General features: G+C 42.4%; 1 protein-coding gene across 2 annotated transcripts in view; it reads left to right on the top strand.

Annotated features, from left to right (window-relative positions):
- Positions 1–22,850, top strand: part of DDO (D-aspartate oxidase) — a 60,657-nt gene extending 37,807 nt beyond the window's left edge. For both annotated transcript variants that reach the window (XM_040428874.1, XM_040428876.1), the window contains 3 exons: positions 3,910–4,018; positions 9,433–9,609; positions 22,151–22,850. In XM_040428874.1, the coding sequence (XP_040284808.1) occupies positions 3,910–4,018; positions 9,433–9,609; positions 22,151–22,718 (854 nt within the window). In that variant the 3' untranslated portion in view covers positions 22,719–22,850. The remainder of the gene's footprint in view (positions 1–3,909; positions 4,019–9,432; positions 9,610–22,150) is intronic.
- Positions 22,851–24,247: the final 1,397 nt, after the last annotated feature.

Raw genomic sequence — 24,247 nt, 5'->3', positions numbered from 1 at the left:
TTTTTGGTAAATTTGGTATTTTTTTATAAATAAAAATGAAATTTTTTTACTCCATTTTACCTTCATGAAGTACAATATGTGACACAAAAACTATCTCAGAATGGCCTGGATAAGTCAAAGCATTTTAAAGTTATCACACATAAAGTGACACTGGTCAGATTTGCAAAAAATTAGCCCGGTCCCTAAGGGGTAAATACATTTTTTTACACTTTTTTTTATAGTTCCCACAGGGAATCAGATTGCTTCTCTCATAGACTTCAATCCATTAGCATTAGAGTCAATAAGAATTTTACTATGTAATATGCAGCAGTCTCCTGTCAGACAGGATCTAGCCTTAGGCCTCTTGCACACGAACGTTTTTTTTTCCGTTTCCGTTCCGTTTTTTGCGTTACATTTACGGACTGTATGCGGAACCATTCATTTCAATAGATCCACAAAAAAATAAGGTACTCCATATGCCTTCTGTTTCCGTATTTCCATTTTTCCGTTCCGTTCCAAGATAGGACATGTCCTATTATTGTCTGCATAACGGACAAGGATAGTACTGTTCTATCATGGGCCAGCTGTTTCGTTCCGCAAAAAACGGAATGCACACGGACGTCATCCGTATTTTTTGCGGATCCGTTTATTGCGGACCGCAAAATACTGAAAAAGCCATATGGTCGTATGCAAGAGACTTTGTTTTCCATCTGGCATAACGGGACCCAAACGGATCCGTTATGCTTTCCCATAGACTTCTATTAGGTCGGAAAGCAAACTGAATGACTTTTAAAGGCTTCCGTTTTTGCATTCTGTCTGGGCATTCTGTTATTTTCCGTTATAACCATGTTATAACGGAAAGCCATAACGGAATCCCTAACGCTAGTGTGAACCCACCCTTAGGAAGATGTTTTTGAGAACCCACAAGTTAAGCTGTGCAGCACGCGGCCAAAGCTGGAACATGCAACCGACAATCTCAAACTATTTGGAAAAAGTGACTTCTAACCAGCTTTTAGGCCTCATGCACACAAAGGTATTTTCATTCAGTGTCTGTTCAGTTTTTTTTGCGGACCGTATATGGAACTATTCATTTAAATGGGTCCACAAAAAAAACGGAAGGTACTCTGTGTGCATTCCATTTCTGTATGTCCGTATTTCCATTCTGCAAAAAAATAGAACATGTCCTATTATTGTCCGCATTACGGACAAGGATAGGACTGTTCTATTAGGGGCCAGCTGTTCCTTTCCACAAAATATGGAATGCACACGGATGTCATCCATAGTTTTTGCGGATACATTTTTTGCGGACTGCAAAATACATACGGTCGCGTGCAGGAGGCCTTAAGGAATGGCAGAATCCTTGTAGGCTATATATACACAAGCAAAAAAGCTAAGGTCCCACAGTTTCAGCACAGAAGAAATCTGTTTTTGGTGACTGGTTGAACCTGGGCAGTATAGCTTGGTACACAGTGGTAGCTCTGACCAAGCACAGAAAACAGTATACTACAGAGAAATATAAGAGAGAGTGGAATGCTGTTCATTTGTGGTAAGAAAGACATTGTTGTAGAGACTACCTGTATGTCACCAACAGTGTGAAAAGGAATTCTTGTCAGTTTGCTATTATTAATTAAGCTCCGAAACTTGTTTTTAATTTATTTGCTTGGGAGCAAGAAACCCAATTAATATGCATATCATGCAGGCTCCCCTGTCTTTCAGCCACTGATTGACACAGTAATATGGAAAACATGTCAGTCAGGGGCTGGAGGATGGGGGGAGGCCACATGCCATGAATACATCAGACTCCTTCCTTCATAGCGAACTCCTCACTGGCCACTCACTCTGCAGTTCAAGTTGTGAGCTGTTAAAGACAACTTCACATTAACGCCTAAGTGACAGACTTCTGAAATCAGCATGTCTGTCACTACATTATGCTTCCCTGTCACCTGAAAAGTTCTCTTTAAAAAGTCATTGTAATACAGGTGAATATAACAAACCTTGTAATATATCTTATCAGAGAAATGCCTCTTTTACCCTCTAGATTTAGAAGCTCACTCTTCCTCACCTCTTCCCTCTCTATAGACGTCTATTGACGCCTGCACTTCCTCTCCTCTCCAGACAGACAGTCTTGTCTCTTAAGATGGATTTCGGTGAGAATGTTAGTTTAGGAGGGGATGGGCAGAGAAAGAGACATTTTACTCTGATAAGATATATTACAACTTTTCTTACAGTATATTCACCTGTATTATTGATTTGTGCAAAGTATGTTGAAAGTACAGTAACAATTTAAAATACTGCTTTCTCCCTGTATACAAAATCAGAAAACTGGCAGGGGAAGCTGTCAATCACTGTGTGTGGACAAGGGGAAACAGGACGCATTGGATTTCTCTATGATGCCCAGCAGCATTTAAAAGGGTTTTTACATGAAAATAACGAATTCAATTGTCGAGCTACTGTATTAGATATATCCTCAAAATCTAACCAGCTCCCTTTGGTGCCTGTCTCCCTTACCTTCTGCTGGTGATAGGTTTGTTCCTGTCAGCTCTTACAAGCAGGAGGCAGGGAAGAGAAGTGTGAAGCTGCATCACATAGCAACACACTGGAGACTGTGCACATACAACACACAGTATAGATAAGCAGTGTGAGTCAAGGGAGGTTAACGGCAGCTAATATAATCACTATATGGACTCATCTATTATATCACTGCACTTCTGGTCTCTTAGGGCATAAATCATATTTTTAGCAGTACAGGAACATACACAAAAGGTGGAAAGGGGAGGTGTCTGATAACAGTCAGGATGCATTTGATAGGGGAGGATGTAATTATGTAGTTCACAGGAAATCAGCCACACAAGAGATGAATCTCCTGACTATGCAGGAAAGCATGTCCTAAACAGTAGATCAGTATGGAGATCACATGACTAGGTACCCCTAATTAAAAGGTTCAAAACGTATGGATTCAACTGAGCTGGGATGAAATAAAGAACATTGCTAGAATATTATGCAAAAATAAATTGTGCTTCTTTAAAAAAAATGCTGAGTGTCTAGATATTAATGTTACATACTTGTTATTGTGCCCCCCAATGCTCTTTTGATTGCCTCTAACAATGTCCATCCAAAGTGTTCAGTGCTGTTGGCCACACATGCTCAGTCCTACTGTTCAGATCCTCTTGTGCAGGGGTGGTGGGGTTGTCCTGGTATTGGGGCAGGTCAGCCAATAAGAAACTCATTTTTCTCACCAGCCCTGGACACATTAGGTGGACATTCTGGAAGGGAATGAGAAGAGCAGCTGGAGGTGCCATAGCAAGTACATAATGGCAATACCTACACACAGAAAACTTTTTAAATTATATTTGAAAATGTATGTTTGTCTGATCTAACAAAACAATGTAATATGTAATCATGGGGCAACCCATTCAAGGTCTTGTTCACAATGAGCAAGTTGAAGAAATGTTGTCACTTTTTTCTACACTGTGTGCTGAATGTCATGTGAGGTTTAATATTGTATCCAGTGTGGCAGATTTATCAATGGACCAAATGCCATATGTCTGAAGCCTCTTCACCACTTTTATTTTTAAATATTTGGATAGGGCTTCAGAGTTGTGCCCAAAAAATTCCATTTATTAAAATCTTCCAACATACTTTGGTGGAAAAGAATGCTTTGTCCATCACTCCATATTCATCGAAAGAGCAAATCTGGCATATACTACATGGGCGAGAGATACAGTATGCGACTCACATGGTGTGTGTATTAATAAATACCCCTCATTGTATTCTCACTAAACAAAAATGACAAATCTATGGTTATAGTGAAGAAAAATAAAATCATGTAATAATTGAGATACCAGCTAGTATTCGAGAACTACATACATGTATATGAAATATGAAAAGTTAACAAATTTAAATTCACGATTTGTCTCTCTATTTTGTAAGATACATCACTTCATCAGCAGAAAGCCTGGTTTAAAAAAACTTTTGACTACTTGTTTAAAATAGCTAATTCCTCAGAGGCTCGTGAAGCTGGCATCCATTTCATTTCAGGGTAAGTAAAAAAGTTGACAAGGAAATTCTACCCTTATACCATTTAATTGCCAATGAGTTGTATGCTGTACTCCATAAGAAAGAATAGGTCTTTCTGTTTCTTTGAAAAAAACAAAATACCTCAATACACTAAGTATAATCGTGTAGAGGTATATTGTCTCACCCTAATATATATCAAAACACACTGTGGACTGGGTATACTATTAAAACATAACTTTTACTATAATTGTTTAAAATTGTAGACAACCAACAATTGCAGTAAGTGAACAAACAAACAAAATCACTATCTCCTGAGGCTGCAGTATTATAATAATAAAGGGTAGGTTTTACCACTTCCAGAAGTATTCAGGTCAACCTCAGTTGTGTGACGTAAATATCCTAATGTTCGGTGGCAATAGGACACAAGTGATCAGTGCTCATAATGTCGGTGGCAGTGAGCAGTCAATATCCTAATTAGCCCTGAGCGTAAACCCTGCCTGCCAGAGGGTCAGGGAACTAATTATCACCTGCCTAACAGACACAGAGCACCCGCCCCGATAGGGGCGACCCCATACAGAACCTTTCCCTGTCATGGGGCCTAATCTCTACAAATACCCTCACTAGAATTCCCTACATGCCACGTTTTATTCCACCAACGGAACTCATCAGGGGACTTTAATAAAGTGAAGGGGAATACTGAAAAAACAAAAGGGAAACAGAAAACAAACACAAAAATGGTCACTCAAAAACCTCCACATAAATCTCCACATGAAACACAAGGAGATAATGCACCATCCTTTACTTACTAGTTCGAAGTCAAGGACAATGTTCTTGTAGTGTGGAGGATATAGGCACAGTCAGTGATGGTCGTCCGTACCTGGTGTGGGGAAGTGTCCCCTATCCACCTACGTCTCACTGCAAGTTATGGTAAACTGGGAGAGCGCGACCTTATGCGCCATCTCGATTTTAAAATCATCCGGCTGTATCTGCCTCCCAGTGACCCGCCTCCCTTTAGCGTATGTTGACATGCAAGTGGAACACACGCTGCTCATGCGCGCTCCACTGCCACCGGAAGTAGGTATCACATAATCTCCCAGGCTGCCGGAAACATGGTAAAGCGCTGCGCCAGCGTCCCTCGTCTCTAGGCAACCGAGTTACGTCCGGACGCAGCGCTCACTCGCTGTCAATAATATCAGACAGCTGTTTAACTGAGCTGAATCGCCCCATAATGGATTTAAAAAGACAGGTACCACAGAGTTTGTTATTGATAAAAAATACCAATAACTAGGAGGGATTAGTCACAAAGAAAGTTGATCACATACCATGGCTAAATTGAAAGAATATTAACATTGGAACTAATAAAACACTGAAAAGAAGGGGAATGAATAGATCCTATGAGTTTTCTTATATTAATATTATTATTATTATTTATTATTAAAGCGCTATTCATTCCATAGTGCTGTAATATGATTCAAATAAAGCAGTTAAAGTTCTGCTACTCATTCAGACCAAAAGTGTGTATGGTTTTTAGATAGAAGATCCACCTTGCCTCACATTAGAGAATTCTTCTATCCCAATCTCCTCGTCTTCCTGTTGGTTTAATCCTCTCTATGCCCATAAAGGAAAGACACTCTGTCTTACCATCGTGTTCCTTTCTCACGTGGCGTGAGACAGAAGGGTCCCTTGAATTATTGATGTCGCCAATATGCTCCCCAATTCTCCTTCTCAGCTCTCTCGTTGTTTTACCGACATACTCTTTTCCGCAGGAACATGTGATTTTGTAAACCACCCCTTTAGATTTGCAGTTTATCAGGTCCCTGGTTTTATACGTTCTATTAGTGCTGTTACTCTTAAAAGTTTTTCCGCACTTCATATATTTACAGGCTACACAGCCTCCACATCTGTAATTCCCATGGGTATGTTTATCCAACCATGTTTTCATTGCTGGTGCTGGTGAAAAATGACTGTGAACCGTTCAATCTCATACACTCCTCCCTCTCCTATATGTAATGCTAGGACCTTCTTTGATAACTCTAAAAATATCAAGGTCCATTCTAAGTACATGCCAGTGATTAGAAATAATTTTCCTCACGCTGGTAGACGCCTCATTATAAGTGCTAATGAGGCGAATCTCCCGTATGCTTTTTTAGGGGTAAGGAGGGATGTACGGTCGCATGACAGGGCTGCCTGATAAGCTGATTTAAGTGTGTCTACGGGATAACCACGGTCCGAGAATCTGGTTTTCAGATTAGCTGCCTTCCTCAGGAGGTCAGGATGTTGAGAGCAGTTCCTCCTTAGCCGCAAATACTGGCCTCGGGTATCCCTTTTTTTTTTAGGGAGAATGGATGGCTGCTCTCCCACCTCAAAAGAGAATTGGTAGAGGTGGGTTTATGAAAGATAAAGGTGTCAAGTGTACCATTGCAATTTTTGATAATGCAAATATCCAAAAATGGCAATTGTGTCGGATTACATTCAGACGTGAACCGCAAGCCAATATCATTGGTATTCAGGCTTTTGCCCATGTGGAAAATGATTCTGGACTACCCTTCCAGATGACAAACACGTCATCGATATAACGTGTCCACATCTGGACATTCTGAAGCTCCATCATGGTTTCATCCTTAAGGACCACAGTATTCTCCCACCAGCCCAGAAACAGATTAGCATACGATGGGGCACATGGGCTCCCCATCGCAGTGCCCCTGAGCTGGTGGTAGAATCTGCCATTGAAAAGAAAATAATTTATTTTCAGAGAGAACTCAAGCAATTGGAGGACAAACCTATTGTGTGCCGTGAACTGTCGTCCACGTGTGGACAAAAAAATGTGCCACTGCACGTAGGCTCCATTCACGTGAAATCGAGGAGTAAGAGGCCTCAACATCAATACTGCCCAATATGCACTCTTCTTCCAGTTGGATGCTTTTGAGTTGTTTCATAAGGTCCCCAGTGTCTCTTACATGTGAGGGGAGAAATAGTACAAAAGGTGACAGGATCTTATCGATATAAATGCCCACATTCTGGCTTAAACTATCTACTCCCAAGACGATCGGGCGCCCCTTTTAATGTGTCAAACCCCTTGTGTACTTTTGGAAGGCAATAAAACGTGGCTATTTGCGGGTGCTGTGGAAGGAGAAAGTCATATTCATCTTGATTAATTAATTTATTATTTTTTGCTAAATCGAGGAGGGTCTTCAGTTCCTGTTTATAACTCACAGTGGGATCCTCCTCTAATATCTCATAACTTTCTCGTGGGGCTAGTAGAGCCTCGCACATAGATTTATATCTAGTTGTATCAAGAACGACCGTGTTACCTCCTTTATCCGATGGCTTGTTGGTTTTGCTTTTATTGTGTGCCAAGTCCTCTAGGGCCTGTAGTTCCTCCTTTGTACAATTTGGGGTAGCGAAATCTAAATGTGTAGTTTCCAATTCCCATCGATACAATTTTTATCACCTACAGGTGGTGTTTTTGTACTTTTTTTCTTTAGTGAAGTAAAGGGACCCTTACCTAATGCAGGCTCATTTGGGGCAGCTAGACTTTGTAATAATTTAACGTCTGCAACCATCTCCACAGGAACCCCCATTTCCTGGCTCTGTTTTTTCTCAATATTATGAAAATGTTTAAACCATCTAAGTTTCCGTACAAATAAATTGATGTCAACTACAGTTTTAAGCAAATTGAACTTAGGCGTGGGGACAAATAAGAGACCTTTTTCCAAGATCTTTGTCTCTGAATGAGTGAGGGAATGGGACGATAGATAGATTGTTTTGGGCCTGTGTTGTTATTGGCTGTTGTTGAGAGCGGTTCCATAGGGGATATGATGAATTCAGGTCTAAAAAAACCTAGAGACAAGGGACACCGGCGCAGCGCTTCCTTATGTTTCCGGCAGCCTGGGAGATCATGTGATACCTACTTCCGGTGGCAGTGGAGCACGCATGAGCAGCGTGCGTTCCACTTCCGTGTCAATACACGCTGAAGGGAGAAGGGTCACTGGAAGGCAGATATAGCCGGATGATTTTAAAAGGGAGATGGCGGGTAAGGTCGCGCTCTCCCAGTTTACCATAACTTGTGGTGAGACGTAGGTGGATAGGGGACACTTCCCCACACCAAGTATGGACGACCATCACTGGCAGTGCCTATATCCTCCACACTACAAGAACATTGTCCTTGACTTCGAACTAGTAAGTAGAGGATTATGCATTATCTCCTTGTCTTTCATGTGAAGATTTATGTGGAGGTTTTTGAGTGACCATTTTTGTGTTTGTTTTCTGTTTCCCTTTTGTTTTTTCAGTATTCCCCTTCACTTTATTAAAGTCCCCTGATGAAATCCGTTGGTGGAACGAAACCTGGCATGTAGGGAATTCTTGTGAGGGTATTTGTAGGGATTAGGTCCCATAACAGGGAAGGGCTCCATATGGGGTCGCCCCTATCGGGGCGGGTGCTCTGTGTCTGTTAGGCAGGTGATAATTAGTTCCCTGACCCTCTGGCAGGCAGGGTTTACACTCAGGACTAATTTGGAGATTGACTGCTCACTGCCACCGACATTATGAGCACTGATCACTTGTGTCCTATTGCCACCGAACATTAGGATATTTACGTCACACAACTGAGATTGACCTGAATACTTCTGGAAGTGGTAAGACCTAACCTTTATTATTATAATACTGCAGCCTCAGGAGATAGTGATTTTGTTTGTTTGTTCACTCACTGCAATTGTTGGTTGTCTACAATTTAAACAATTATAGTAAAAGTTATGTATTAATAGTATACCCGGTCCACAGTGTGTTTTGGTACTTTCTGTCTCTTTGACAGAATTTACATAATTGATACATGTTCTTTAAAAGGAATTTCTGGGACTAACATATTGATTGTACACGGTGTAGCGGTAGTTCTCGGTTACTGCAGTCCTTTCACTTGAATAGGAGGATCAGCTGCTGAACCTGAGAATGGTCACTACACAATGTACAAAGTTATGGTGTTCTGGCTCCGTACACTATTTACTCCCAGAGTGCAGCGAATAGATGATTGTGTAGGTGTTATGTGTTGGATGCCCACAATATCATATTGATGACCTATCCTATGGATAAGTCATCAATATGTTGGCCCTAGAAAACCTCTTTAATGTTGCCTACATGTACACTAATGGTGCATTTACTTTTCTCTTCTGGATGATGGAAACATGCTCTACTTCAGTACTTATAATATACACAGCTAGGGTACAATTTTAGCTTATTACATGAATTTTAGAAGCTTACAGTATAGAAATATGTGCTGTCTATGCAAATTCCATAGTTTCATCCTAAATTCTGTTAACTTATATAGTGCCTTGATATAATGGGATGGGCTATACTATGTGATGTCTGCTTGACTACTGTTGTGAATCTTTGTGTGTTATTTCACATGGTTCATGGTTGAAAATATTCTTTTATCATTATTAGATGGCAGATTTTCAAGTCACCTCCTAAAGAAACTCACCCATTTTGGTGGCAAATTGTCCTACGCTTTCGCATGATGGAAGAAGCAGAGATGGCAAAATTTCCATCTCACACATTTGGCCAGGCTTTTACAACATTAAAATGCCAAGCTTCACAATATCTACCATGGATGGAGAAAAGGTATGTTTTTTGATCTGTTTCGGGGAACATATCTGCAGTGCACATTTTCCAGGTTCCAAGCTCCTAGATAAATGCCACATATACCTACTTGGTGTAACGGCACTGCCACGGTCCCGGGCTCCATGTTCGGGCGAGCACTGTCCTTCCTGGTCAACTCTGTCATTGTCCGCGTCCGGCTGCATTACAAGGCTGGTAGCTGCAGTGATCTGTTGCCGATGTTTTCCCATTCACTGACTGCCGCGGTCCAGGGCTCTGTCCTTGCAGGCATCATCCTTCATGGAATCCGCTCCATGGTTTCCTTCCAGCTCTGTACACAGCATGCCTTCCAGCCTGTTCCCTGTAGCACCTCGTTAAGGGCTGGCACACATCACTTCCTGTTCTTTAAAGGTTTTGCACATGGGACCTGTGTGACCCCTTTCCCAGATGTCTGAGCATCAAGGTCCTTGTGTCCTGCTAAGGTTGCATTTGTTTGTGCTTGAGTTCCTGTATTCCTGACCCATGCTTGTCTTCTTGATTCAGCTGCCTGTCTGATCCCTGCCTGTTATGTCTTGACTCTCCTATTCCTGACCCAGTTTGCCTGACCTGTATCTATGCTGCATGCCCAGACCCTTTGCTTGTATGAATACGCCTCTGCCTCATCCTTTGGTCCTGCTCTGTTGCTCCTGGTTATGACTCTGCCTGTTGACTACGTCTGTACCTCTGGTACCTTGCTCTAGTACCTCCTGGTCTGCCTGGAGCAGCTACTTAGTGTGCCAATCCACCTCAAGAGGTAGCGACCTGGTGTTCCCCCCTCAAAAGTCTATCCCCACCATCAGGGGTACTGTGAAAAATGAGGGGTTCACTTAGACAATGCCCTTAGAGGAGGTTGGTAATGTGGCACAGTGGCTTCACACCCACTGGTTCGTGACACTTGGCGACATACACTGATGTGTTAGGCTAGTTGCACACTAGTATTAAAATCTACCGAGGCGCTGTTCCAACAGAGGAATAGCCTTCCGGAGTTCATTGTATCTGGCATATCTGGATACTGCCTTTCTCCACTGGAGCCCATTGACTATAATGGGACACACAACAGTTTTTATCTGGCCGAATCCAGGCACTATTGCCATTATAGTCAATAGGGCCTGGCGGTACATATGAAAACAGAAAATCTCAAATAAATATAATTTTTATTAAAGTAATTTATGGCTTTTGTGAGGTTTTTTATTTTGGGTCATCATATTGGCCAACTGCATTAATTTTTTTGCTGACACAAAAAGGCCGCTTTCACACAGTCAGTGTTTGGTCAGTGTTTAACCAGTAGGATACTAGCGCTGTACATATATGGTGGTGAAAACAGGGTCACAAATCCAAGCACTGTATAGCTACGGCGCTCTGATCAGGCAGGCCCAGGAGCTGCGCCAGCCCAATCGGCTGCAGGGGTCAGATGCCGGCGCACTGACCATTGCACTGCTGCGGTCAGCGCTGACCACGGCACGTGAGGTATCCTGCCGGGTGCAGCGTGTCCATCGGGTCCCCGCGCTGCTGTGACGGGGACCCGATGGCTTGGACGGGAGCCTGATGCCTTCCTTAGGCTTCATGGCTGCTATTCGTGTCAGCCTGTGAGATCCAGCCCCCTGGATCTCACAGGAAGCAGGCTGTAAGTGTATTACTTAGTGCAGGCATGCTCAACCTGCAGCCCTCCAGCTGTTGCAAAACTACAACTCCCAGCATGCCCGAACAGCCTTCAGCTATCAGTCTACAGCAGGGCATTGTGGGAGTTGTAGTTTTACAACAGCTGGAGGGCCGCAGGTTGAGCATGCCTGACCTAATATAATACACTTACAGCCAATGCATTATAATACAGAAGTATTCTTATGCATTGTAAAGGGGATCAGACCCCCAAAAGTGTAAGTCCCAGAGTGGGACAAAAAATAAAGTTCAAAAAGAAGTAATAAAAAGAAAGTTTGGTTTTTTTTTTATAAAATTTTTATAAAATTTTTAATTCCCCCCCCAAAATACACCCGAGATCAAGATACAATAGAAATATTTCCAATGTACATCAAATCAAGCATATGTCATACATAATAATATCTTGGGGTGTCTTCTTTCCAAAATGGTGTTATTTGTGGGGTGTTTGTACTGCCCTGGCATTTGAGGGTCTCCGCAATCATTACATGTATGGCCAGCATTAGGAGTTTCTGCTATTCTCCTTATATTGAGCATACGGGTAATGAGATTTTTTCTCCGTTCAGCCTCTGGGCTGAAAGAAAAAATGAACGGCACAGATTTCTTCATTCGCATCGATCAATGTGGATGAAAAAATCTCTGCCAAAAAAAAAAAAAGGAGGGGAAAGGCGTCTGCCAGGACATAGGAGCTCCGCCCAACATCCATACCCACTTAGCTCGTATGCCCTGGCAAACCAGATTTCTCCATTCACATCAATCGATGCGAATGAATAAATCATTGCCGGGATTTTTTTTTTTTTATATATACAAAGTGTTTGCCAAAGTATATGAACACCGCCACCTCCTCAGCTCATATGCCTCGGCAAACGAATCTTTTACTGCAGAGGAGAAATCTCGTCTTGCAGCGCCGCATACACCGACTTGTGTGTAATCTGACAGCAGCGCAATGCTTCTGTCAGAATGCACATCAGTGCTGCAGCTAGTCGATCGGTTGGTCCACCTGGAAGGTAAAAAAAACAAAACAAAAAAGAAAAAACCAGGCTGCAACGCAATAAATTTATTAACTTTATAATAACTTTTGAACAGAACATATAAACTTTTTTTAACTTTTTGAACTGAACGTTAACTTTTTTGCTTACCTGTGATTTTTTTTTTTTTTTACCTTTTATAGGACAAACCTCTCCTTCCCCATGGGACAATGTGCAAAGCGCAAATCGCCCAAAGATGTAGCAAAGTAATTTATGCACTTTATCCCAGGTGAAAGGAGAGGTTTGCAGCAGCTGTGAGTAAAAGGGCCCTAATAGCCCTGTGTGCCTGTCCTGTGAGATGCAATCCCTATGCTAAGTTTACCTGTGTGTGGTACTTCTGGAAACACTCTCCAAAGCATAGGGCAGGGTGGTCAGGACAGTCAGGACAGAAATAGCGGGTGTCACGCCTTATTCCACTCCTGCTACAGACACAACATCTTTTTCGGGGTGACGGTTGGGTTGAGGTACCAGGAACGACACTGGGGAAATGTCGCTCGTGTAGACGACTAACTACACTGGTGGATGGGGCCACGGAACCTCCTGGATACAGGAGGTTCGCGATGATCTCTTCCTGAAATTTGAGGAAGGATCCCGTTCTCCCAGCCTTACTGTAGAGAACAAAACTATTGTACATCGCCAATTGAATCAAATATACAGACACCTTCTTATACCAGCGTCTGGTGTGTCGGGAAACTAAATAGGGAGCCAACATCTGGTCATTGAAGTCCACCCCTCCCATGAGCGCATTATAGTCGTGGACTGAGAGGGGCTTTTCAATGACACGGGTTGCCCTTTCAATTTGTATGGTCGTGTCTGCGTGAATGGAGGAGAGCATGTAAACGTCACGCTTGTCTCTCCATTTCACAGCGAGCAGTTCTTCCTTACACAAGGCAGCCCTCTCCCCCCTTGCAAGACGGGTGGTAACGAGCCGTTGGGGGAAGCCCACGCGACTAGTTCGCGCGGTGCCACAGCAGCCAATCTGTTCTAGGAACAAATGCCTGAAGAGGGCCACACTTGTGTAAAAATTGTCCAGATAAAGATGGTACCCCTTGCCAAATAAGGGTGACACCAAGTCCCAGACTATCTTCCCACTGCTCCCCAGGTAGTCAGGGCAACCGACCGGCTCCAGGGTCTGATCTTTTCCCTCATAGATCTGAAATTTGTGGGTATAGCCTGTGGCCATTTCACAGGGCTTATACAATTTGACCCCATACCGGGCACGCTTGCTTGGGATGTATTGTTTGAAGCCAAGGCGCCCGGTAAAATGTATTAGGGACTCGTCTACGCAGATGTTTTGCTCGGGGGTATACAAATCTGCAAATTTCTGGTTGAAGTGGTCTATGAGGGGCCGAATTTTGTGGAGCCGGTCAAAAGCTGGGTGGTCTCTGGGACGAGAGGTGCTGTTGTCGCTAAAGTGCAGGAAACGCAGGATGGTCTCAAAACGTGCCCTGGACATAGCAGCAGAGAACATGGGCATGTGATGAATCGGGTTCGTGGACCAATATGACCGCAATTCATGCTTTTTTGTCAGGCCCATGTTGAGGAGAAGGCCCAGAAAAATTTTAATTTCGGAAACTTGGACTGGTTTCCACCGGAAAGGCTGGGCATAATAGCTTCCCGGGTTGGCGGATATAAATTGTGTGGCATACCGGTTTGTCTCTGCCACGACTAAGTCCATGAGCTCCGCAGTCAAGAACAGCTCAAAAAATCCCAGGGCCGAACCGATCTGAGCTGTCTCAACCCGAACTCCAGACTGGGCGGTGAAAGGGGGAACTACAGGTGCGGCTGAAGTTGGTGACTGCCAATCAGGGTTTGCCAGCACCTCAGGGACTCTAGGGGCTCTACGGGCCTGTCTTTGCGGTGGCTGCGACGGGGTAACTATTGCACGTGCCACCGTACCAGCTTCAACTGCCCTTCTAGTGCTCGCCACTTCACCAGGTTGTACGGCAGTGCTGGTACTAGGTCCAGGGAGGGCTGCGCTGCTGGTGTATGCCTCACCACGTGATCCGACAGCGCCAGCCCCACTCTGCTGCCCTTGAAACGGATCCTGCACAACCTGTGGTCTAGCGACACGGGGCCTGGTACGCCTGGTGCTATCAGGGACCTCAACCTCCTCGTCCGAACTTTGGGTCAGACTGCCACTGCTCTCTACAGGTTCATATTCTGACCCGCTAGATTCGTCAGATGAGGGTTCCCATTCCTCATCCGACTGGGTCAGAATCCTGTAGGCCTCTTCAGAAGAATACCCCCTGTTTGCCATTTGGACTACTAAATTTAGGGGTATTCCCTGAGACTACCCAAGAAAAAAAGCAAGCCTGTCTTACAAAGGGGAGGCTAGCGAAGTACCGGAGGCCGCTGCGGTTGATAAAAAATATCAAAACTGATTTTTTTTATCACCGCAGCGCTTGGAAAGTGATTGTGCAGTGATCAAAAAATATAATATTTTTTGTCACTGCGGCGGGGCGGGCGTGGGTGAACGCACGTGTGGGCGACCGATCAGGCCTGATCGGGCAAACACTGCGTTTGGGTGGAGGGCGAGCTAAGGTGACACTAATACAATTATAGATCTGACTGTGATCAGTTTTGATCACTTACAGATACTATAAAAGTACAATGATCGTTGCTGGCAGGCTGGTGACGAACTTGTCCTCTAACTTTTGCCGGCCCGCGATGCGCATGCGCCGGCCGGCTTTGAGCGAAATCTCGCGTCTCGCGAGATGACGCGTATATGCGTGACTCTGCGCAGCGCTGCCACCTCCGGAACGCGATCCTGCGTTAGGCGGTCCGGAGGTGGTTAAACACCCCCTTAACATGAAAAACAGTTTCCCTCCCATCCCAACGTTATACTGCAGGTAAATCATCTTCCTCCTCTCCTTCTTCGATAGCAATGCGTCTTCCCATTTATATTTCTGCATGACTTCCTTTTTTCTAGACTGCAAAACTAGACCCCCCCCCCTAATTTTAAAATGATATGTTGCAACCACAAAACATGTGAAACAAAACATATGTGCATATATGCAGATAGAACCTCATCGTTTTTTTCCCCCCCTACGTCTGCTCAAAGGCACTTTCCAAGGTCTATCACTGATACTACACAAAGGATATCAGGCAGCAATCAGCACGTCCCATTAATAGCCTATTAACGAGAAGAGTTCATCTCGATCTGGAGTCCCTTCTCCCAGAGCGTGGCTTGCGTTTGTCCGCCGGGACAAGTTCTCAGTCTCCTCTCGCTCTACCGGCGGGTGGCGAATGTCTCCACTCGGGGCTACTGGAGGTACCTCTGCAGGACTTTCGATGTTGTTCGATGATCCATTTGTCCATTTGGGGCTTCTGGGGCTGCCATCCGATCGGAGAAGTTCTTCTGCTGATTCAGGGTCATGGTAAGTTTTAACCACGCCTTCTGAGCTGGTTACACTCAGGATCGCCGGGTATAGTAGCTGAAATTTTATTTGTTTTTTGTAGAGTTCCGAACAAACACGGCTAAATTCGCGCCTTTTCTTAGCTACTAAAGCTGAGTAGTCAGCAAAATATAGAACGGTGTGGCCCCTTAATTTTAGAGGTCCTTTGTGAGCCCTAAAGGAGCGCAAGATCGACTCCTTGTCACAGTAGTCAAGAAATTTCATGATTACTTGACGGGGTTTCGGCATGTTATTCCGGATTTCCAGACCTTTTTGCTTCTGTGCATCTACAGCAGAGCCAATACGATGAACTCTTTCCACCTTATGCCTCCCTTCTAAGTGAAGCTTGCGGCAGTTCAATTTCGCTGATTTCTTTAAGTGCTGGCGGCTTAATGCTTTCTGGGAGGCCTACAATGCGCAGGTTATTCCGCCTGGACCTATTTTCCAGGTCTTCAAGGCGATCTCTTAGAATAATGTTCTGTTTGTACAGATTTTGAAAATCACGGTTGGACCTGCTCAAATCTTCCTCTATATTTGCCACCCTGTGCTCCAACTCCTCTATGCTGGCGTCATGTCTCGCCACCGCATCATGTAATTCATGGAGAGACTGCGAAAGGGTATTGGAGAGAGTCTCCTTGATGTCTGGGGCCAGGTATTTAGCCACTTCTATGGCCAATGTTTTGTAGTCCAATTTGGCCACCTGACTCTCGCTGATGAGTTGTGCCACTTCGATCACTTCATCCTCTTTAGCGTTAGCCGGGGACGCAGGGCGGGAGTCCGCCATCTTGCTCAGCATGGTGCTCATGTTCGGAGTTGCGCCGCTCTTAATTTGCCGTCTGCCGCTCCGTAAAAACAAATACCAATCCTTGGTCCGAGGTCCACTGTTGTATAAGGGACTCACGAGTACTTTCTGTACTTTCTGTACACCTTAAAGCTGTTATATCCGGAGCGCAGGTGAATCTAGGAGGACAGGTGTCCGGAGCTAACTCACTCCACGTCCTGCATCCTAGCGCCGGAATCGGAAGTAAAAAAAGAAAGTTTTACAAAAAAAAAAAAAGTTTCGAGTAAAAAAAAGCATCTTTTTCCCAAAATACATTTAAAAAAATTGTAAAAAAAAAGGGAAAACGAGAAAAGTTGAAATATTAGGTATCGACCAGCTCTATAAAAATATCACATGATCTACCCCATCAGATGAACGCAGTAAAAAAAAAAATTAAAGTGCCAAAACAGCCATTTTCTGGTCACCTTGCCTCACAAAAAGTGTAATACCAAATGATCAAAAAGGCGTATTTAGCCCAAAATGGTACCAATCAAACCGACATCTCATCCTGCAAAAAATTATACCATACCTATGGCAATCGCCCAAAAAATAAAAATAAATATGGCTCTCAGAAAATGGCAACACAAAAACAATATTTTAATCTGTTCAAAAAGGCTTTCACTGTGTAAAACTTGACAAAAATATAAATAATAGACATATTAGGTATTGCCACGTCCGTAACAACCTGCTCTATAAAAATATCACATTATATGCCCCCTCAGGTGAATACTGTAAAAAAAATATAAAATTTAAACTATGCCAAAACAGCCATTTTTTTCACCTTGCCTCACAAAAAGTGTAATACCAAGTGATCAAAAAGTGTAATACCAAGCGATCAAAAATGGTACCAATAGAAACATCACCTCATCCCGCAAAAATGAGCCCCCACCTAAGACAATCACTTAAAAAATGTAATCCAATAGCACCCGTAAACCAATCAATCAAAATCTGCGCTGAAAAAGCCATATGGCACTCCTTCCCTTCTGAGTCCTGCCATGTGCCCCTACAGCAGTTTACCACCACATATGGGGTGTTGCCGTATTCAAGAGAAAATGGTTAACAAATTATGGGGTGCTTTTTCTCCTGTTACCCCTTGTGAAAATGGAAAATTTGGGGTTAAAGCAACATTTTCTTGGATGAAATGAAACTTTTCATTTTCACAGCCAAGTGTTTCCAAGTTCTGTAAAACGCTTAGGGGGTCAAAGTGCTCAGTACCCCCTTAATATATTCTTTAAGGGGTGTAGTTTCCAAAATGGTTTTCCACTGTAGGGGTACATCAGGGTCTCTTCAAGTACAAAATGGTGCCTAGAAAACATTCTAGCAAAATCTGCCTCCAAACTTCATAAGGCGTTCCTTTCCTTCTGACCACTGCCACGTGCCCAACGGCGGCCCACTTATATCCTCTGCCCCTCAATACCCTCCCTCCTACTAGGGCGGTCCCCAAACATAGCCCCATATATATCCTCAGTGCCGCTTTACCAGGCGACCACAATGCGTTCCAGCTTGGAACGCAAACAACTTCCGGTTATGTAAAAAGCGCAGCCGGACACTCCCCCTTCTGGCTGACATCACTGGACAGCAAAAAATGCCAATGCATTTTTGGCGCGTTTTTCTCCGTTTTTTGGCGCCTTCTAGCCAATTAGTGGCCATTTTAACAAAGATCCTAATAGGATTATTAGGGTATAAATACCTGTGACCATACATAGAGACACTATTGCTCCTGATGAAGGGACGTGCCTGTCCCGAAACGCGTTGAGCCGGATTTTTTACATGCAAATAAAGACCTTTGAAGAGAAGCACCCGTGTTGTTTGGCTGCCTTCATCCGTTATAACTCTAGAAGCGATCCAGGCTGGGGGGGTACTCGGTTTACAGGTGTATTATGCTTATCCTGGTAAACCGCCCCCTCGTGAAGTGAGTAAACTTACTTATGATACCACAATATTATAATATATATGTCGGTATTTTTAAACAAAAAAACCTTTTATCCATTGTTCTATCCTACTGTACCACATCTATTGTGTACGACGCTGCAGAACACGGCCTCTTAGGCAATAGAGGCTGTATACAGTGATCCCACTTTTACGTACAATCTATTTTTTATCCTTTTATTCTCTCAGCAGATTTTATATGTGTATACTTTTCACTCACTCTTTGTATGCAGATTTTGTTTTATTTCGCTTGTTTTAAAAAAATTTTTTTTTTTGCATACATGTATATACAATTTTTTCCTGTACAATTTTTTCCTACACAATTGATATCCCTCTACATATTAATATAACATAACGCTAACAACAAGCTATCACACACTCTAGCAGCCCAACACTAATCCTCTATTGGCGCCCACAAGGGTTTATATAAAAAAGAGGCGAGATTTGGAGGGTATCCCCACCCACCAGTCCCCCTTTTTTTGTCTCACTACGTGCCCATAAGACAGTTTACCACCACATATATGGTATTTCTGTAAACTGCAGAATCAGAGTAATGTATATTGAGGTTTATTTTGCTGTTAACCCTTGCTATGTTGCAAGAAAAAATTGATTAACATAAAAAATCTACCAAAAAAGTGAAATTTTGAAATTTTACCTCCATTTTTCTTTAATTCTTGTGGAACACCTCAAGGGTTAACAAAGTTTGTAACATCAGTTTTGAATCATTTGAGGGGTGTAGTTTCTAAAATGGGGTCATTTATGGGTGGTTTCCATTACGTAAGCCCCTCAAAATCACATTTCAACTGTATTGGTGCTTAAAAAAATGGTTTGGGATATTTTGTAGAAAATTTGGAAAATGGCTTTTAAATTTCTAAACCTTCTTACGTCCTAAAAAAATAAAATTACATTTACAAAATGATAAATAAGTATTAGAGAGGGCTCACCTACCGATCAAGAATGGTATGGGTGCACCTACAAAGAATATTCACCCAATCTTCTGAAGATAATTAAAATTGAAAGTAGAAAAATAGTAGGGCACACCTTCATTCAGTTACATGTGGAGAGTTTGTAAAACAATATATTTATTCAAAACTAAATTGTTGCATATAGTACTTATTTAAAATACATGCTAAATGGTACTTATAAAATTAATGCTTGTGAAAAATAAAAAAGCATAAAAACATAATACGGAATAGTTCGAATATTTCCCTATATTTGGTCGGTGCTTTGAGTCTGTATAAATAAATGGTATTGTCCCTCCGGTGGGTTCACTAACCCGACTGATATCACAGTCAACGGTATTTGGATAGTATATGTCCTAAAACTATTCCATTTTTATGCTTTTTTATTTTTCACAAGCATTAATTTTATAAGTACCATTTAGCATGTATTTTAAATAAGTACTATATACAACAATTTAGTTTTGAATACATATATTGTTTTACAAACTCTCCACGTGTAACTGAATGAAGGTGTGCCCTACTATTTTTCTACTTTCAATTTACAAAATGATACCAACATAAAACAGACATATGGGGATAACCATTTTATATGGAATTACTATCTGTTTTAAAAGTAGAAATATTCCAATTTAGTAAATTGTTAATTTTTCCCAATTTTTGGTAAATTTTGGATTATTTTATAAATAAAGGTGAAATATATTGACTCAAATTTACCACTATCATGAAGTACAATGTGTCATGAAAAAACTGTCTCAGAATGGCTCGGATAAGCTAAAGAGATCCAAAGTTATTACCACATAAAGTAACATGTCAGATTTGGCAAAAATCGGCCTGGGATTTAAGGTGAAAAGTGTCTCGGTACTGAACGAGTTAATCAGTGATTGTGAGCCAAAAGCAGGTGCAGGTCAAAACACAGAACAAAGTACTAATCTTTCTATTAGAACCTTATCTCTGTGTGGCAAATAAATAATCACCCCCAGCTCCAATACAGAAGTCTGGGACATGGAAAAGTGTGGCACTCCAATACATTCAAACTGAAAACCATACAAAGTCATAGGATCTCCATCTGGTGCCTGTGTCCAGTACTGCATTATGGAGAATATATCCCTTAGAAGCCATTCGAGGATATCTCCATTTTACAGCATCCAGTGGAGTATGCCATGTTTTCTTCTGTAAGTTTCAACGTGAATCAGACAGGAAAAAAACAACTATATATGGTCAGAATATCCTGTTAAAAAAATTTGTTTTAAGGTGTGGAACCTTGGATGACTATGTTTATTTTAGCCATATTGAAGATTCTCCCTTCATATACTGAGCAAAACTATAAATGCAACACTCTCAGTTTTGCTCCAATTTTGCAGGAGCTGAGCTCAAAGATCTGAAACATTTTCTACATACAAAAGACCCATTACTCTCAAATATTGTTCACAAATCTGTCTAAATCTATGTTAGTGAGCACTTCTCCTTTGCCGAGATAATCCATCCCACCTCACAGGTGTGGCATATCAAGGTGCTGATTAGACAGCATGAATATTGCACAGGTGTGTCTTACACTGCCCACAATAAAAGGCATCTCTGAAATGTGCAGTTTGATCACACAGCACAATGCCACAGATGTCGCAACGTTTGAGCGAGCGTGCAATTGGCATGCTGACTTCAGGAATGTCTACTAGAACTGTTGCCCGTGCAAAAAATGTTCATTTCTCTACCAAAAGGCGTTTCAGAGAATTTGGCAGTACATCCTCCCGGCCTCACAACCGCAGACCACGTGTAACCACACCAGCCCAGGACCTCCACATCCAGCATGTTCACCTCCATGATCGTCTGAGACCAGCCACCCGGACAGCTGCAGCAACAATCGGTTTGCATAACCAAAGAATTTCTGCACAAACTATCAGAAACCGTCTCAGGGAAGCTTATCTGCATGCTCGTCGTCCTCATCGGGGTCTGGACCTGACTGCAGTTCCTTGTCGTAACCGACTTGAGTGGGCAAATGCTCACATTCGATGGCGTCTGGCACGTTGGAGAGGCGTTCTGTTCATGGATGAGTCCCGGTTTTCACTGTTCAGAGCAGATGGCAGACAGCATGTGTGGCGTAGTGTGGGTGAGCGGTTTACTGACGTCAATGTTGTGGATCGAGTGACCCATGGTGGCGGTGGGGTTATGGTATAGGCAGGCATATGTTATGGACAACGAACACAGGTGCAATCAGCACTGTCTAATCAGCACCTTGATATGCCACACCTGTGAGGTGGGATGGATTATCTCAGCAAAGGAGAAGTGCTCACTAACAGATTTAGACAGATTTGTGAACAATATTTGAGAGTAATGGATCTTCTGTGTATGTAGAAAATGTTTCATATCTTTGAGTTCAGCTCATGCAAAATGGGAGCAAAACCAAAAGTTTATATTTTTGCTCAGTGTATATACTGGGAATGGTAAATGAGTGTTAAAGAGAATTATTTTTGCCCTTTCTTCTCCCCTTACTTTATCTAAGCCTGTGTTATGGTCTGTGTCTCCCTTTTGCCTATTCTAATTATGGAGCTTGAAACAATTAGGACATCAGTGACCCATAGTGGCTTCAGGATGTCATGCACAGAAATACATTATTGCAGCATAGAATAATACAATGACCGTGAGGTCCTGAACTGGTTTTCTTTTAGAATGCACATATTTACAGTATCTGATAATTAACCATAACTGCTGTTTCTGTTTCTATACTATTCCTGAATATAGGTTTAAAGGCAATGGAGGATATTTGGTAAGCAGAAAAGTAAATGATGTCTGGGATCTACACAGCGCATATGATGTGGTTGTCAACTGTTCAGGACTAGGATCAAGGGATTTGTTTGGTGACCAGTCTATATATCCTGTCAAAGGACAAGTACTAGAGGTCAATGCTCCGTGGATAAAACATTTCATTAGAGACGGTGATGGGACCACTTACATTTACCCTGGAATATCTGCTGTTACTCTAGGAGGAACAAGGCAGAGGGATGACTGGAGTTGCTTACCAAATGCAAAGGCCAGTAAGGGTATTTTAGATAGATGTTGTCATCTGGAACCTTCCCTGCATGGGGTGTCCGTAATTCAAGAGAAAGCAGGCCTGAGGCCAACTCGTTCAGCCTTGAGGATAGAAAAAGACATTCTTATTAGAAATGGACAACAGCTCCCCATTATTCATAACTATGGTCATGGTGGGGGTGGGTTTTCTATTCACTGGGGAACTGCCAAAATGGCTACAAAACTACTGCAAGAGTTAATTCCTTCACTACATAAGGTTTATTCAAGGTCAAAATTATAATTTCAAACAAAACACCTGGGAAATTTACACTTACATCAGCTCACATTATGTTTCCAATTAAAATTTTAGGTCTAGATTCTTTCTGATTTCGAGTACCATGTGATTATGAATGATTACAACACGTTTTTATTACAGTGGGATGCGAAAGTTTGGGCAACCTTGTTAAACGTCATGATTTTCCTGTATAAATCGTTGGTTGTTACGATAAAAAATGTCAGTTAAATATATCATATAGGAGACACACACAGTGATATTTGAGAAGTGAAATGAAGTTTATTGGATTTACAGAAAGTGTGCTATAATTGTTTAAAACAAAATTTGCAGGTGCATAAATTTGGGCACTGTTGTCATTATATTGATTCCAAAACCTTTAGAACTAATTATTGGAACTCAAATTGGCTTGGTAAGCTCAGTGACCCCTGACCTACATACACAGGTGAATCCAATTATGAGAAAGAGTATTTAAGGGGGTCAATTGTAAGTTTCCCTCCTCTTTTAATTTTCTCTGAAGAGTAGCAACATGGGGGTCTCAAGACAACTCTCAAATGACCTGAAGACAAAGATTGTTCACCATCATGGTTTAGGGGAAGGATACAGAAAGCGGTCTCAGAGATTTCAGCTGTCTGTTTCCACAGTTAGGAACATATTGAGGAAATGGAAGACCACAGGCTCAGTTCAAGTTAAGGCTCGAAGTGGCAGACCAAGAAAAATCTCGAATAGACAGAAGCGACAAATGGTGAGAACAGTCAGAGTGAACCCACAGACCAGCACCAAAGACCTACAACATCATCTTGCTGCAGATGGAGTCACTGTGCATCGTTCAACCATTCGGCGCACTTTACACAAGGAGATGCTGTATGCGAGAGTGATGCAGAGGAAGCCTTTTCTCCGCTTGAGGTGGGCTAAAGCACATTTGGACAAGCCAGCTTCATTTTTGAATAAGGTGCTGTGGACTGATGAAACTAAAATTGAGTTATTTGGCCATAACAAGGGGCGTTATGCATGGAGGAAAAAGAACACAGCATTCCAAGAAAAACACCTTCTACCTACAGTAAAATATGGTGGTGGTTCCATCATACTGTGGGGCTGTGTGGCCAGTGCAGGGACTGGGAATCTTGTCAAAGTTGATGGACGCATGGATTCCACTCAGTATCAGCAGATTCTGGAGACCAATGTCCAGGAATCAGTGACAAAGCTGAAGCTGCGCCGGGGCTGGATCTTTCAACAAGACAACGACCCTAAACACTGCTCAAAATCCACTAAGACATTTATGCAGAGGAACAAGTACAACGTTCTGGAATGGCCATCTCAGTCCCCAGACCTGAATATAATTGAAAATCTGTGGTGTGACTTAAAGAGAGCTGTCCATGCTCGGAAGCCATCAAACCTGAATGAACTAAAGATGTTTTGTAAAGAGGAATGGTCCAAAATACCTTCAACCAGAATCCAGACTCTCATTGGAACCTACAGGAAGCGTTTAGATGTTGTAATTTCTGCAAAAGGAGGGTCTACTAAATATTGATTTCATT

Source organism: Bufo bufo, chromosome 4 (assembly GCF_905171765.1).
Source record: "Bufo bufo chromosome 4, aBufBuf1.1, whole genome shotgun sequence".
NCBI lineage: Eukaryota > Metazoa > Chordata > Amphibia > Anura > Bufonidae > Bufo > Bufo bufo.
Note: the sequence above shows the minus strand (reverse complement) of the source record. Positions and strands in the feature narration are given on the sequence as shown.